Raw genomic sequence first — 14,707 nt, 5'->3', positions numbered from 1 at the left:
AAATCTATATTTTAATTTTGTTATATACAGTAGAGTCTCACTTATCCAACATAAACGGACCAGCAGAACGTTGGATAAGTGAATATGTTGGATAATAAGGAGGGATTAAGGAAAAGCCTATTAAACATCAAATTAGGTTATGATTTTTACAAATTAAGCACCAAAACATCATGTTATACAACAAATTTGATAGAAAAAGTAGTTCAATAAGCAGTAATGCTATGTGTTAATGACTGTATTTACAAATTTAGCACCAGAATATCACGATATTTTGAAACAATTGACTACAAAAATGCGTTGGATAATCCAGAACGTTGGATAAGTGAGACTCTACTGTACTTTGAAATGGGTGTGCAGATTGCAGACCCCTCCTTTGCTTCCCTCATTCATCTGCCTTCTGCGAAACGCTTTCTCCCCATAGCCCCGCCTTCAAAGCATTCCCTGGATCCTGATTGGCTGGCTCAAGCCCGCCCCCACGTTCTATAGAAAGCAGCTGCAGCGTTTGAATGGCATCCGCCTACAGATCACTTGCTTCTCAGGAAGAGTTAAAGTGATAGGATTGCTATTCCTAGAGAGAAGCGGAAACGTCACTTCCTCTTGATGCTGCTCCATCCCCCCCCCCCAAGAGGAAGCATTTCAGAAGTCAGAGGCTTCAAAGGGGCTTTTCGGTGAGTTCAAAGCAAGGTTTCAGCCCATGAAGGCGGGCTTGGGGGTGGGGGGATGAATGACATTCCGCGGGGAGGCTTTCAGAGTCTGGAGTATCCAGGAAAGATCACTTTGGATACAAGGGGCTGTAGTGTGTTATATATATATATATATAGTCAAAGCTTAATTCCAAAATCACAGATAATAAAACACAGAGTCCTAGAGTTGGAAGAGACCCCAAAGGCAATCCCATTCTGCCAAGCAGGAAGGCACAATCTAAGCACTCCCGACAGATGGCCATCCAACCTCTGCTTTGGAACCTCCAGTGAAGGGGATTCCATCACACACTGCCACATAAAATCCAGATTATCTGCTTTGAATTGGATTATATGCTAGTGTAGGCACAGGACTCTTTTACACAACCACATAACCCAGAATATCATCAGAAAATCCATATTATCTACTCTGAACTGGACTACCCGAGTCTACACGGCCATATATAGTTCAAAGCAGATAATCCAGGGCCCCTTTTACACAGTTGAATAAAATCCCACATTAGCTGCTTTGAACTGGAATATATGCCAGTGTGGACACAGATAACCCAGTTCAAAGCAGATACTGTGGGATTTTCTGCCTTGATATTCTGGGATATAGGGCTTTGTGGAAGGGCCCTAGATTTTATACAACTGTGTAGAAGGGGCCTCATATAATCTATAATCTAAGTAGATAATCTGGATCATATGGCAGAGTAGAAGTTATATAATAATGATAATAATAATAATAATAATGGAAGGGCCCTAGATTTTATACAACTGTGTAGAAGGGGCCTCATATAATCTATAATCTAAGTAGATAATCTGGATCATATGGCAGAGTAGAAGTTATATAATAATGATAATAATAATAATAATAATGGAAGGGCCCTAGATTTTATACAACTGTGTAGAAGGGGCCTCATATAATCTATAATCTAAGCAGATAATCTGGATCATATGGCAGAGTAGAAGTTATATAAGAAGAAGAAGAAGAAGAAGAAGAAGAAGAAGAAGAAGAAGAAGAAGAAGAAGAAGAAGAAGAAGAAGAAGAAGAACAACAACAACAACAACAACAACAACAACAGCAAAAGGCCACCCACAACAACAACAACAACAACAACAACAGCAAAAGGCCACCCTACTGGGATCTGTGTGCATTATCCGAAAATATATCACACAGCCCTAGACACTTGGGAAGTGTTTGACTTGTGATTTTGTGATACGAAATCCAGCATATCTGTCTTGTTTGCTGTGTCATACGATGTTATTGTGTCAATAATAATAATTTTATTTTTGTATCCCGCCTCCATCTCCTCGAAGGGACTCAGGGCGGCTTACATGGGGACAAGCCCAACAACAAAAGTTAAAACACAGGACAATCAATTAAAAACATTATAACTACATAAAACAATAAAACATATCAACAGAATTAAAAGCAGGACAACAATAATTAAATATTCAGAGGGTAAAAATTGTGTACAACTCTGAATAGGGCTCCTAAAAATTACAAGGGTGATCAAAAATAGGGGCAGAGGAGCAATCTCAGTAAACACTAAAACCGTAAAGAGAACACTGATAAAAGTGAAGTAACTGATAATAAATTGTAAGTGGGCTGAGTATCTGGTGGGACCGCTTACTCAAAAGCACACCGGAAGTTGCCTTGGACAGTTTATTCTACTGCTGAACAGGTCTTCCTAGGGCCCTTCCACACAGCCATATAACTTAGGGCCCTTCCAGACATGCTCTATATCCCAGGATCTGATCCCAGGCTTTCTGTTTATCCCACATTATCTGGCTGCACAGACTCATATGATCCAGTTTAAAGCAGAAAACCTGAGATCAGGGCTGGGCTGTGGTGCAGGCTGGTTAGTAGCCAGCTGCAAATAAATCACTTTGACCAAGAGATCATGAGTTCGAGGCCAGCCCATGTCGGAGTGAGCACCCGACCATTAAAATAAAAAATAGCCCTTCTCGTTGTTGACCTAAGCAACCCTAAAGAGAGCTGCATCTATTAAGTAGGAAATGTAGGTACCACTTATGTGGGGAGGCTAATTTAACTAATTTACAACACCATAAAAATAATCCAGCAGCGTTTGGAATGAGGAAGTATCCAAGGACTCAGCGTCACAGTGAATGATGAAGCAGCTGCTCCTCCTGTAGCCGGAATCGAGCATACCCTCAGGAAGCTTGAAGCTGGAGAAAGTTAAATTGCCTTTCTGTCTCTGTCTCTATGCTCATATGGCATTGAATGTTTGCCATGTATGTGTACATTGTGATCTGCCCTGAGTCCCCTTTGGGGTGAGAAGGGCGGAATATGAATATTGTAAATAAATAAATAAATAAATAAATCAGATCCTGGGATATCGGATAGTGTAGAAGGGGCCTTAGTATCTTCCAAATCTTACCCAACAAGGTATTTCGCCAAAGACACACCAATCTAATAATCCCAGGATTCCATATCATCGAGCCATGGCATTTAAAGTGATGTCAATCTGCATTCATCTGCACACAGTGTCAATACACCCATAGTTCCACCCTAAGAAAATGTCCCGAGAATCCAGGCAGCTATGATGATCCATATCAATAAACAAAGAGCCCTTCCACACTATGCAGTTATAGCACTTTGGTTCCACTACAGTGACCATGATTCTATAGAACCAGCCAATCAGAGCCTATGGAATGCTTTGAAGAATTGCACTGGAGGACCTAGCCATTCAAGAGAGTTGTCCTCTCTGGGAATCTCTAGGGGCTCTTCCACACAACTATATAACCCAGAATATCTAGGTAGATAATCCACAGTTTATGCTTTGAACTGGGTTATCTGAGTCCATACCGCCATCTAATCTAGTTCAATGTGGATTTTATACAGATGTGTGGAAGGGGCCCCAATGTTTAGGTAGAATCTTTTTTCCTGCAATTTGAATCAATTGCTCCATGTCCTAGTCTTCAGCGCAATAAAAAAGAAGCTTGCCTCCTCCTCAATGTGACATCATTTCAAATGTTTAAACATGGCTCTCATGTCCCCTCTCTTTCTCTTCTCTAAGCTAAATATACGCAGCTCCCTATGCCCTTCCTCATAATGCTTGGTTTCCGAACCTTGGATCATTTTGATTGCCCTGCTCTGGACACATTCCAGCTTGCCAGTATCTTTCTTGAATTGCTTTGCCCAAACTTGGACACTGTCATGCCAGGTGAAATCTGACCAAAGTAGAATAGGGTGAAACTATGACTTCTCTCAGCACTCTACTCCTATTAATGCTGCCTTGAATTGCATTGGCTTTTTAAAGCTGCTGCATCACGCTCTTGACTCATGTTCAGATTGTGGTCTACTAAGACCCCTGGATCTCTTTTCACATGGACTGTTTTCAGGCCAGGTGTCACTCATCCTATATTCTTGTGTTTCATTTAATCAACCATGCAAAGTCTGGAAACATATGACCCCAGCACCAGATCTAATCGTGGCTGAGTTTTTATCTTTTTTTAAAAGATGAACAGACTTGGCAGGAAACATGTTTACAGGATAAAAAACACTCTTTTGTTCTTCTTTGACTTTTCACAGATAGAAGAAAGATATCACTGGTCACAGTCATCCTAGTGTGAATCAGAAACAGATACGTTATGGAAGCTGTTCAGGTAAGAGAGGATTAATTGGAGAAAATTACAGGAAAATTAACATGAATTCTTACTTCTGAGTGAATTCCTGTATTTTGCTTTGTCTGAAGCCATCAAAGATATTCACTACTAAAGGAGAGGGCATGAGAGAAGTCTGCCAGCAGGATGGTAACACATCCAGGTGTCCCCTGAGCAATGTCTCTGTGGACGGCCAATTCTCTCACACCAGAAGCGACTTTCAGTATGTTCACTTCTGACACGATAAAAAATAGGAAAGGATGAATGTGTTTCAGTAATAGTTTGTGTGGCTATTTGAGCCACATAGAGAAGCACCCAAATGTACCGACCTGTTTTCTTCTTTTGGAGGGACAATTATTAACTTCTCTGAATGGATAAGTGGCATAAGACTTGCCCAGATCTAGCCTAGAGCTCACAGAAAAAACTGGAATATCACCTAATATGTACTTTTGCCGTTTGTTTGAAGAGTAATAGAATAATAGAATCTCATAGAGTCCAAAAACAAAATCCATACACTTAGTCTGAAGGTAACTTTATACAATACTAGCTGTGCCCGGCCACGCGTTGCTGTGGCTTAGTCTGGTGGTGTTAGTCAGTCTACATTAGGTTGTATTTATGCTGTGACCTCCACCCTTCTTTATACTCACATTAGTAGTAGTATTTGAAGTCTGTTACCTTCTTCAATTTTTGTGTTGATTGATAATTGCTTGAGATCCCTGTTGTCTTTGGTTTGTTGTTAATCGTGATGTCTGATTCTGCTGAGTGCGGTTTACATCTTATTGTGGTACAATAGTCTTTTTTTTTTTTTGCCTGTGTAGGTGTTTATTATTGTTGTCGTTGTAGTGGTCATGAAGGCTGGATAAGTTAGATGCTACTGTATTGTTTTTTGGAGGCCCAGTGTAGCACTGACTGGCCTCTCAGCCTCAATGCCTGGCTGCTTCTTGCCTGTGATGGTGTAGATTCTTATTGTTGTTGTTGTCATTGTTATTATTGTAATTGTTTTTTTGGAGGCCAAGTGTGAATGTAGGGATTGGGGAGGTGGATGAGCACTGAATGGCCTTGTAGACTCAGTGCATGGCTGATTCTTGCCTGTGTAGGTGTTTATTATTAATGGGTGAGTGGATGGATAGATGAATGGATGGATAGATAGAGTGGGTGCTCTCCTTGTTTCCTTTATTCCTATGCTGTTCCCTTTCTCTGCTCCGATCCTGAGCTCGCTGATAAGAACACACTGGTCAGAAAGGAGGGTAAATATAACCGGATCAATGGTCTTTCTCTCCCTTTTGCTCTTGGCCTTCCGGGCAGAGAGGGAGGGCTCTTATACTTGGCGTTCCTTCGCTTCCCTTCCCTCCCTCCTTCCTTCATTCTATCCGTCCCAGCCTTTCCTGCCTGCGGAAATTAAAATGCATGGACTCCATGCCATGGGGTGCTGGGATTTGTAGTTTGCATCCAGTCCAACCCCTTTCTTTCTTTTTGTCATGGAGGAAGAACCCACCCAAACCTCTCAGACAGATGGCCATCCAGTTTAGTTGTGTTGCTATAGTCACAATGAGTTGTTGTGAGGCTTTTGCATTGTGTTGCCAAGTTTCGTATTTCTGGGATGTTTAGTTTTGTTGTTATAGTCACTGCGCCCGCAACTTTATCCTTTTATATATATAGATTTTTCATACTGTTGTGCATAAAATCAACATTTTTGTATATTAGACCATCAGAAAGCAAGCGTGCCACTATTTTAGATCATTTCAGATTTTGTAATTTGAGATAATGGATGCCTAAGCTGATATAAGAACTCACAGCAATATTTAAAAGCAGAGGTCAAAGATAAAGGATTGTAAAACTATTCTCATGACATTGTGTTTTTACAGATCTGTTTGTAATTTTCTAATTGCATCTTGGGTAATCTGGATATATTGTGATGAGAATGTGGGTCCTTTTTTTCCCTTTGAGGTCCCTGTGTCCTTTGAGGAGGTGGCTGTGTATTTCAGGGAAGAGGAATGGGCTCTGCTGACTCTGCGTCAGAAAGCGTTGTACAGGGAAGTTATGCTGGCGAATTATGAAACAGTGGCATCTCTGGGTAAGGATCTCTTTCCTCCTCAACATATATCTAGTGAATATTCTTATGACTGTAATAGAAGAGGACACTGGCCATGACTATGAATCACATTGGGGAGGCACTGTGTAGTTGGACACAAAATGTGCAGTCATGAGATCAAAACATTCATGTGGATAACTGAATACATGGAGATCAATGAGACACAGCATGCACTGGAATAGAATGGAAGCACAATAAGATCTCCATAACCACAAAATACAAATACAGGCAGTCCCAGAGTTACAGACATCTGACTGACATACAACTCCTAGTTAAGAATAGGGCTGAGCCAACAGTAAGTGAGAGGAAACCTCCCCCCTATGAAGTTAAATTCACTCCTGGAGGAGTTATTGTCATGGGGAAAAATGGTCTCAACTGCTATCCAAAACGTGTGTGTGTATGTGTAATATATATATATATATATATATATAGAGAGAGAGAGAGAGAGAGAGAGAGAGAGACTTTTCTGACTTTCATACAAATTCAACTTAAAACAAATCTACAGACCTGGAGCCTGCCTGGATGACCTAAGAAATTCCTAGAAAGGATACTGTATTTCTCAAATAATAAGACCAAATCTTCTATTAGTTTTTGCTCCAAAAGACGCATTAGGGCTTATTTTTATAGATGTCTTATTTTTGCATGTACAACAATGGACTTTACATGACCTGTACGAAGATTTATTGAGGATTCTGGATGAATGGATTCTAATTTTGGACATGCTTAAAATTTTATATAATGTGATTTTATTTTGCAATGGTATCTGTTTTATATGAATTGTTGTTTTGTAGATTGTTTTATATGAATTGTTGTTTTTACATTGTTTTTAGGCATTGAATTTTTGCCTATTTATTGTAAGCCGCTTTGAGTCCCCTTGGGGAAAAAGGCAGGGTAAAAGTGATGTAAATAATAAATAAATAAATAAGCAATCTACACTTATTCCAATACAGTCATGTCATCTTCTAGAACAGTGTGATCCAACATTTAGTTACCCGAGGGCCAATAAAACTTTAGTATAGGAATGTGAGGACCAGATACATTCCAGAAGGAAAACATTTCTTAAAAACTTAAAGCAGTAAGAAGGGTAAACAATTTTTTTTCCAAATATTAAAATATTTTTTTCCAGTAAGACGGGCAAGGGCCAACAAAAATGAATTGGTGGGCCACATGTGGTTCACGGGCTGCAGGTTGAACCACACTGTTCTAGAACATTGTCTTAACTATTCAAAACCCCAAATTCCAGCCTGATCTACTTGCGACTCTGTTTCCTGTAGAACCCTTGGCCTCAATCTCTCATGTCCAGCAATAGAGCTCTCCTCATCTGTTTAACCCCATAGTACATTGGCAATACAGCTGTCAGCGTTTTTCTCACCCGAGTCACAACCTTTTGCAGGCTTCACAATGTTTCCACACTGATTTCTCTCCATTCTATTTTCAATGTAATCCTTGATTTCCATGTGCAAATGATCCTTGAATGGTTTGTTCATTGCAATATCAGGAGTCTGGAGATAGGCGGCAGGAATCATTCTTTGATCTATTCTTCTTTATATTATCATTTATTTTAAGTATTTTTGTCAATAATATTGATGTTTGATTATATTTTAATATTTTACAATTCGATACTTCTGTCATGTGTTGCAATGGATGTACTACCGGTAAATATATCTGTCTGTCTGATGATCTTAACTGGGGCTTATTTTTGGGGTAGGGTTTATATTACATGCAAACCTGAAAAATCATGCCAGGGCTTATCCTGTTAGGTCTTATTTTGGGGGAAACAGGGTACTTCTCTAGATATCTCTTAAGTCCTCCAATGCAACCCTAAGTTAGGTTAGGAGCAAAGGCCAGGCAGAGTTATGGCATTCAGTCATATCCAGTTTCAGATAACTACTGTATCCCCTACAAATACAGGAATCTTATACTTTACACCTGGAGCATGCAAAAACCTGAATCAGAATCAAGTACATGAGAATTCTGCTCTGGGCAGTTGAGATAGCTCACTTAGATTTTCCGAATACCAAAATAATTGTTCTTGTTGTTCTTGTTTCCTCCAAAGAATGTTCTGTGTTGCCTCAGCCTGGCCTCATTTCCTGGTTGAAAGAAGGAAACAAGAATTTTTTCCAGAAAAAGTATGCTGGTAAGTGCTTTGATTGTACAGTTCCCGGAGTTGACAGGCTAGTTTTCTGCAGACTTTCTCGGAACAGTGTGAGATTTGCTTTTTGAAATGTTCTCCAAATGACTTGTTTTTGTTTTCACTCACCTGAATCCTGAGTGTTGCTCTGTTGGCAGATTTTATTTTCTTCAAAAAAGTTTCGCTGTTATGACTTGGAAACCATATAGCCATACCAACCCCTACATTTCAGGCTATGCCAGGCATGGGTAAACTTATGTCCTCCAGGTGTTTTGGACTTCAATTCCCACCGTTCTTAACAGCCGGTTAGGATTTCATTTCAATACCTGCTTTTGAAGCACCCTGCACAGCTGTGCTTTTCAATGCAGGAAACTGTTAGACCAGGGCTTAAGTCTCATCACATATAGACAATTAGGAGCCGTGGTGGCGCAATAGGTTAAACCCTTGTGCCAGCTGGACTGCTGACCTAAAGGTTGCCGGTTCGAATCCACGAGACGGAGTGAGCTCCCGTCTGTCAGCTCTAGTTTGCGGGGACATGAGAGAAGCCTCCCAGCAGAATGGTAACACATCCGGGCACCCCCTAGGCAACGTCCCTGTAGATGGCCAATTCTCTCACACTAGAAATGACTTGCAGTATGTTCTCAAGTCGCTTCTGACACAATTAAAAAAAATTATATGGGCAGAATTGGGTGAGTGTCACATATTAGTGAGGAAGTAACATTGCTGGTAAGAATCACATTTGGACCTGTTCATATTGCTTTTGTCCCACCTACTCTTTCTTTTTCCAAATTAGATATCAACTATGGGAATACAAAATGTTTCCCATGCCTAGTAGCTCTTTTAAATTCCAGTTCTGGTTAGCCAGACATCGAAGGAATTACTGATGAGATTAAACTTATTCTCTGTATATTATAATATTTTATTGTATTTCTTTATATCCCGCTTTCCTCTCTTAAAAGAGACTCTAAGCAGCTAACCATTCTAGAAACAACACAATGTAAAATTTACAACCTACAATATACAAAGACTAAAATAGAATTAAAACATGAGAATATCAAACATAAATAGTAAAACCTATTAAATACATAAAAACACTACACAGCACACACTGGATTAGTCTTAAATATAGATTTAATCAATAGAATCTTATTTGCAGCAGGCCGAACATCATAATAATAATGATGATAATAATAATAATAATAATAATAATAATAATAATAATAAACTTTATATTCCGCTTTATCTTCCTGGAGGGACTCAGAGCGAATTATAGTATATATATATATATAGGCAAACATTCAATGCCTTTTACACAATGAACAACAGCAACAGACAGATAAAGATAAAGGCCTTCCCCTTTCATCTCCGGCATCTGGAGGTGATGCTCAACTCCTGCCATGGGGAGGTGCTCTTGTTCCATTTTTCCATGCCAAGGAACCTGCTGTCCGTAGATATCTCCAATTGTATTTTGCTGGTATGTCTGCATGGGGTGTCCTTTTACTTTCTTGCTGAGGCGGTAACTATTGATCTACTCGCATTGCATGCTTTCGAATTGCTAGGTTGGCAGAAGCTAGGGCTGACATCAGGAGCTCACCTTGACTCGTGGCTTCAAACTGCTGACCCTCTGATCAGATTTCCTTCAGCTAGAACTTTAACCTACTGCACTAACGTGGTCCCTTCTTCCCACATGTTTGTGGTAGAATGTCCTATTATATTCAGTTTTTGAATCTATATATTATTTTTTCCAGCAATATAAGTTTTATTATACAGTGGATAAAGACAATAATTTCCCCTTCTTTAAATTGTATTCATGTTTATATTGTTGTAGTCTCCATGTTAGCTGATTAAGTTTTTTTTTCATAACTTCAAATGTGTTTTTTAAAAAATATATCCATGTTGTTGTTTTTTTTCCATTTCAGCAGAAAACACAGCAAACAACAGGAAAGAACATCAGATACAGAGAGAAAGGGATAAATCTCCAGGCATGCAAGGGAATATGAGGACTCAGGACAAAATGAAGAAACAGAAACGATGCCAACAAATTAAGAACAAGAATAAGTCCAGACTTTCTCTGGATGCAGACTCCTCTGAAAATCGAATCCAGGAAAAAATGCAAAAAGGAGACAAAAGGAAGGAGTGCCCCGTATGTGGGAAACGGTTTGCTCACAAATCAATCCTTGAGAATCATTTGAAAACCCACACTGGGGAGAAACCCTTTAAATGCCTGGAGTGTGGGAAGAGCTTCACTCAGAGTGGAAAGCTTACCAGGCACCAGGTGATACACACTGGGGAAAAACCATTTAAATGCCTGCGTTGCGGAAAGAGCTTCCTGCGAAGGGACACGCTCCATTCGCATCAAAGGACACACAGTGGGGAGAAACCCTTTACATGCCTGGAGTGTGGAAAGAGCTTCACTGAGAATGGGAAGCTTACCGTACACCGGAGGACTCACACGGGGGAAAGACCCTATCAATGCCTGCAGTGCAGAAAGAGCTTCATCGATAGCGGGACGCTTACCAAACATCAAAGGATTCACACGGGGGAGAAACCTTTTACATGCCTGGAGTGTGGAAAGACCTTCAGCCAAAGGGAAGGCTTTACCACCCATCAGACTATCCACACTGGGGAAAAACCATTTAAATGCTTGGACTGCGGGAAGAGCTTCCGTTTGAATGGGAGCCTTACTTCTCATCAAAGAATTCACACCGGAGAGAGGCCCTTTAAATGCCTGCAGTGCGGAAAGAGCTTTACTCAAAGTGGGACTCTTACTATCCATCAAAGAATCCACACCGGAGATACCCCTTTTGAGTGCCTGGAGTGTGGACAGACCTTCAAGCACAGAGAGAAGCTGGTTTCGCACCAGAACGTTCATGTGAATGCTGCGGAGAAACCATTTAACACAACAATGGATGGGACAAAACCTTTTAAATGCCTAGAGTGTGAAAAGAGCTTCCAGCAATGGAATCAGTTCTACTCCCATCAGAGGATTCACACTGGGGAGAAGCCGTTCGTGTGTCAGGAGTGTGGAAAGGGTTTCCGGAAGAATGAATTCCTGACCGTACACCAAAAAATCCACACAGGGGAGAAACCTTTTAAATGTCACGAGTGTGGGAAAGATTTCCGACAGAAATCGCACTACAACTCCCACCAAAGGACTCACACTGGGGAAAAACCATTTACTTGTCCGGAGTGTGGGAAGAGCTTCCTGGAGGAGAAATCCTTGGTTTCGCACCAACGCAGTCATAAGACAGAGAAACCATTTAAATGCCTGGAGTGCGGGAAGAGCTTCAGTGGAATTGGAGCGCTGAGCAAACATCACGGAATTCATACGGGCGAGAAACCCTTTAAATGTCCAGATTGCGGGAGAAGCTTCAGGTGGAGAAATAAGTTTCTTTCACATCAGAGAGTTCACACGGGAGAGAAGCCATTCAAGTGTCCACAGTGTGGAAAGAACTTCCGGAGGAAGGATAAACTTAACATACACCAGAGAATTCACACTGGAGAGAAGCCGTTCAAATGCCTAGAGTGCGGAAAGGGCTTCCGGCAGAGCGGAACACTCATCTCCCATCAAAAAATTCACGTAGCATAGAAAATAATTTATCGCATTTTGGGAATATCATAAAGTGACACAATTTACTGGAACAGATTATAGTACTCCGTTAGATTGAAGACAGTAGGAAAAGACAAAGACTTATTACAGGTGGATTGATTATATCAAGGAAGTCATGGCCCCGAATTTAACAGAGCTGAATAGGAAATCTCTTTGAGATTCCTTCTTCCAAAGGTTGCCGTACATCAAAACCAATTTACCTTATATCCTCAAGTATAAGTCCAGATTTTTAGTCAAAAAATCAATCCCAGAAAATTGTATTGTCTTATCCATGGGTCAGTGTGACTCCAATACCTTAACCTCTACCAAAAAAGTAACCGTTAATAATACACTTAATAATGATACACTTTATTTATATTCTGCCCTTCTCTCCTAGGGGGCTCAGGCAGATTACAGCATTTATATACATAGGAAAACATTCATTGCCCTTACAATCATATACACACAAACACATACACAGGCAAATGCTTCTTTCATTTCAGGCTTTAGAGGCAGTGCTCATTTCTGGCTCTGGGAGGTCCTCTTTCTCCATTTTTAAGACAAAGAGCCAGCGATGTCACCTGGTCATGTGGCCGGCTAGATTGCTTGAAGCATCTTTTGCCTTTTCCCGCAGAAGTGGTACCTATTTATCTACTAACATTTGCATGTTTTTGAATTGCTACGTTGGCAAGGAGCTAGGGCTGACAGACGGGAGCTCGTCCCCATCTCGCAGATTGGAACGGCTAACTTTCAGGTCAGCAGATTCAGCCACACAAGGGTTTAACCCATTGCACCACTACAGGCTCTCCCTTTCTCTTCTCTGAGAAAAGTGACAAAAGGCAAGAGCATAGTCCATCCCAGAAGAACCTAAAAGAAGCATGAACTCCCCTACTCTCTTCAAAAGGGTGCCACTTTTGGCTTATTTGAATGTCTAGAGGGGAGAATGGTGGGGATGACCTCTGAGGATGTGTGCCATAGATGTGGGTGAAACGTCTGGAGAGAATGCTTTTGGAACATGGCCATACAGCCCGGAAAACACACAACAACCCAGTGTCGATGACACCTGCCCCCCGTGAGTTTGCATTGGGGCTTCCCCACAGGCCATGTCAAAATCCCTATTTTTGGGAAAAGGCAGGTTAATAATAAAGTAAATAAACAAAAATAATCACATTTGGTCATATCCACAATTATAGGTGGATGGTTAGATTGGGAACTTATCCCCTGTGGATACAGAGGTCATGCTGTATATACAAATCTGGGAAGTATTCAGACAGTTCACCTGGTCTAATATTATGGACTGTTGACCAAGGTTGGTGACAGAGAACACATGACTCCCTAGACTTACTAGGACAGTTTCCAGTCTGTTTCTGCGAGCTAGTCAAAGTTTGAGTTGCAATCCACAAAGCCTTTTACAACTTGGGTCCAAGAGGTAGATTATAGGTTATCTCAAAGGCCTTCCAGACAAGTCTCTTGCTTTTGGGTAAGACTTGCATCTAATGATGACATAAGACGGAACCTGCTTGCTGGCAATTCAAACTCCAGAGTTCCCTGCAAAGAGTAGACTTCTGTAACCTTTTGATGTATTAGTCTGATTTATAGCTTGCCTTTTCTCTAGTGAGATCAAGGTGGTACACAATGCTCACAATAATAACACTGTGAAATAAATCAGACTAAGAAAGAGTACCTTAACCAAAATTACCCAGTTATTTATCGTGTCAGAAGCGAAATGTTATTATGCATTTTTAAAAAACACAAAGTTAAAAACTTGACATTATGCTAATGACTAGAAGCTGGCCACTTGGAGTGCTTCTGGTGTCACTGTGAGAAGGTCCTTCATTGTGCATGTGGCAGGGCTCAGGTTGCATTGTAGTAAGTGGTCTGGTTTGCTCTTCTTCACACTCGCATGTCGTGGACTTCACTTTGCAGCCCCATTTCTTAAGGTTTGCTCTGCATCTCATGGTGCCAGAGTGTAGTCTGTTCAGCTCCTTCCAAGTCGCCCAGTCTTCTGTATGCTTAGGAGGGAGTTTCTCATTCGACATCAGCCATTGATTGAGGTTCTGTAGTTTTAACCTGCTACTTTTGAACTCTCGCTTGCTGAGGTATTCCTGCGATTGCCTGGGAAGGAATCCCACTGGAGCACTGCAACACACCAAAATACCTGGGAGTTACTCTGGACCGTGCTCTGACTTATAAGAAGCACTGAATATCTAGCAAAAAGTGGGTGCTAGAAATAATATATGAAAGCTGAGTGGCACAACCTGGGGATCACAACCAGATACAGTGAAGACATCTGCCTTTGCGCTTTGCTACTCAGCTGCTGAGTACACATGCCCAATGTGGAATACATCTCATCACATTAAAACAGTGGATGTGGCCCTTAATGAGACATGCTGCATTATCACAGATGTCTACGCCTCACACCACTGGAGAAACTATACTGTTTAGCCGGTATTTCACCACCTGACATCCGCCAGGACGTAGCAGCCAATAATGAAAGGACCAAGGCATTGACATCTCAGGCCCATCCTCTGTTCGAATATCAGCCAGCACGCCAATACCTTAAATCAAGAAATAGCTTCCTAAGT

At 40.9% G+C, this 14,707-nt stretch overlaps 1 protein-coding gene across 2 annotated transcripts; it reads left to right on the top strand.

Annotated features, from left to right (window-relative positions):
* The first annotated feature begins 542 nt into the window (after positions 1-542).
* Positions 543-13,076, top strand: LOC100568235 (gastrula zinc finger protein XlCGF26.1). 2 transcript variants are annotated; one of them, XM_062973599.1, is made up of 5 exons: positions 543-668; positions 4,240-4,313; positions 6,258-6,384; positions 8,459-8,539; positions 10,456-13,076. In XM_062973599.1, exons 2-5 carry the CDS (start codon positions 4,299-4,301, stop codon positions 12,120-12,122), a joined length of 1,890 nt encoding a protein of 629 aa, XP_062829669.1. In that variant the 5' UTR covers positions 543-668; positions 4,240-4,298; the 3' UTR covers positions 12,123-13,076. The 2 variants fall into 2 exon arrangements, with proteins under 2 accessions (XP_062829669.1, XP_008103875.2); XM_008105668.3 differs by having other exon boundaries at positions 10,453-13,076.
* The last annotated feature ends 1,631 nt before the right edge of the window (positions 13,077-14,707 follow it).

This window comes from Anolis carolinensis, chromosome 2, assembly GCF_035594765.1.
Source record: "Anolis carolinensis isolate JA03-04 chromosome 2, rAnoCar3.1.pri, whole genome shotgun sequence".
NCBI lineage: Eukaryota > Metazoa > Chordata > Lepidosauria > Squamata > Dactyloidae > Anolis > Anolis carolinensis.
Note: the sequence above shows the minus strand (reverse complement) of the source record. Positions and strands in the feature narration are given on the sequence as shown.

What these genes read in the sequence shown, in the direction of transcription:
- LOC100568235 (XM_008105668.3), top strand. An exon ending in TGAAACAGTGGCATCTCTGG is followed by an intron (nt 6,385 to 8,458) that starts GTAAGGATCTCT and finishes TTTCCTCCAAAG; the next exon opens with AATGTTCTGTGTTGCCTCAG. An exon ending in TTTCCAGAAAAAGTATGCTG is followed by an intron (nt 8,540 to 10,452) that starts GTAAGTGCTTTG and finishes TTTCCATTTCAG; the next exon opens with CAGAAAACACAGCAAACAAC.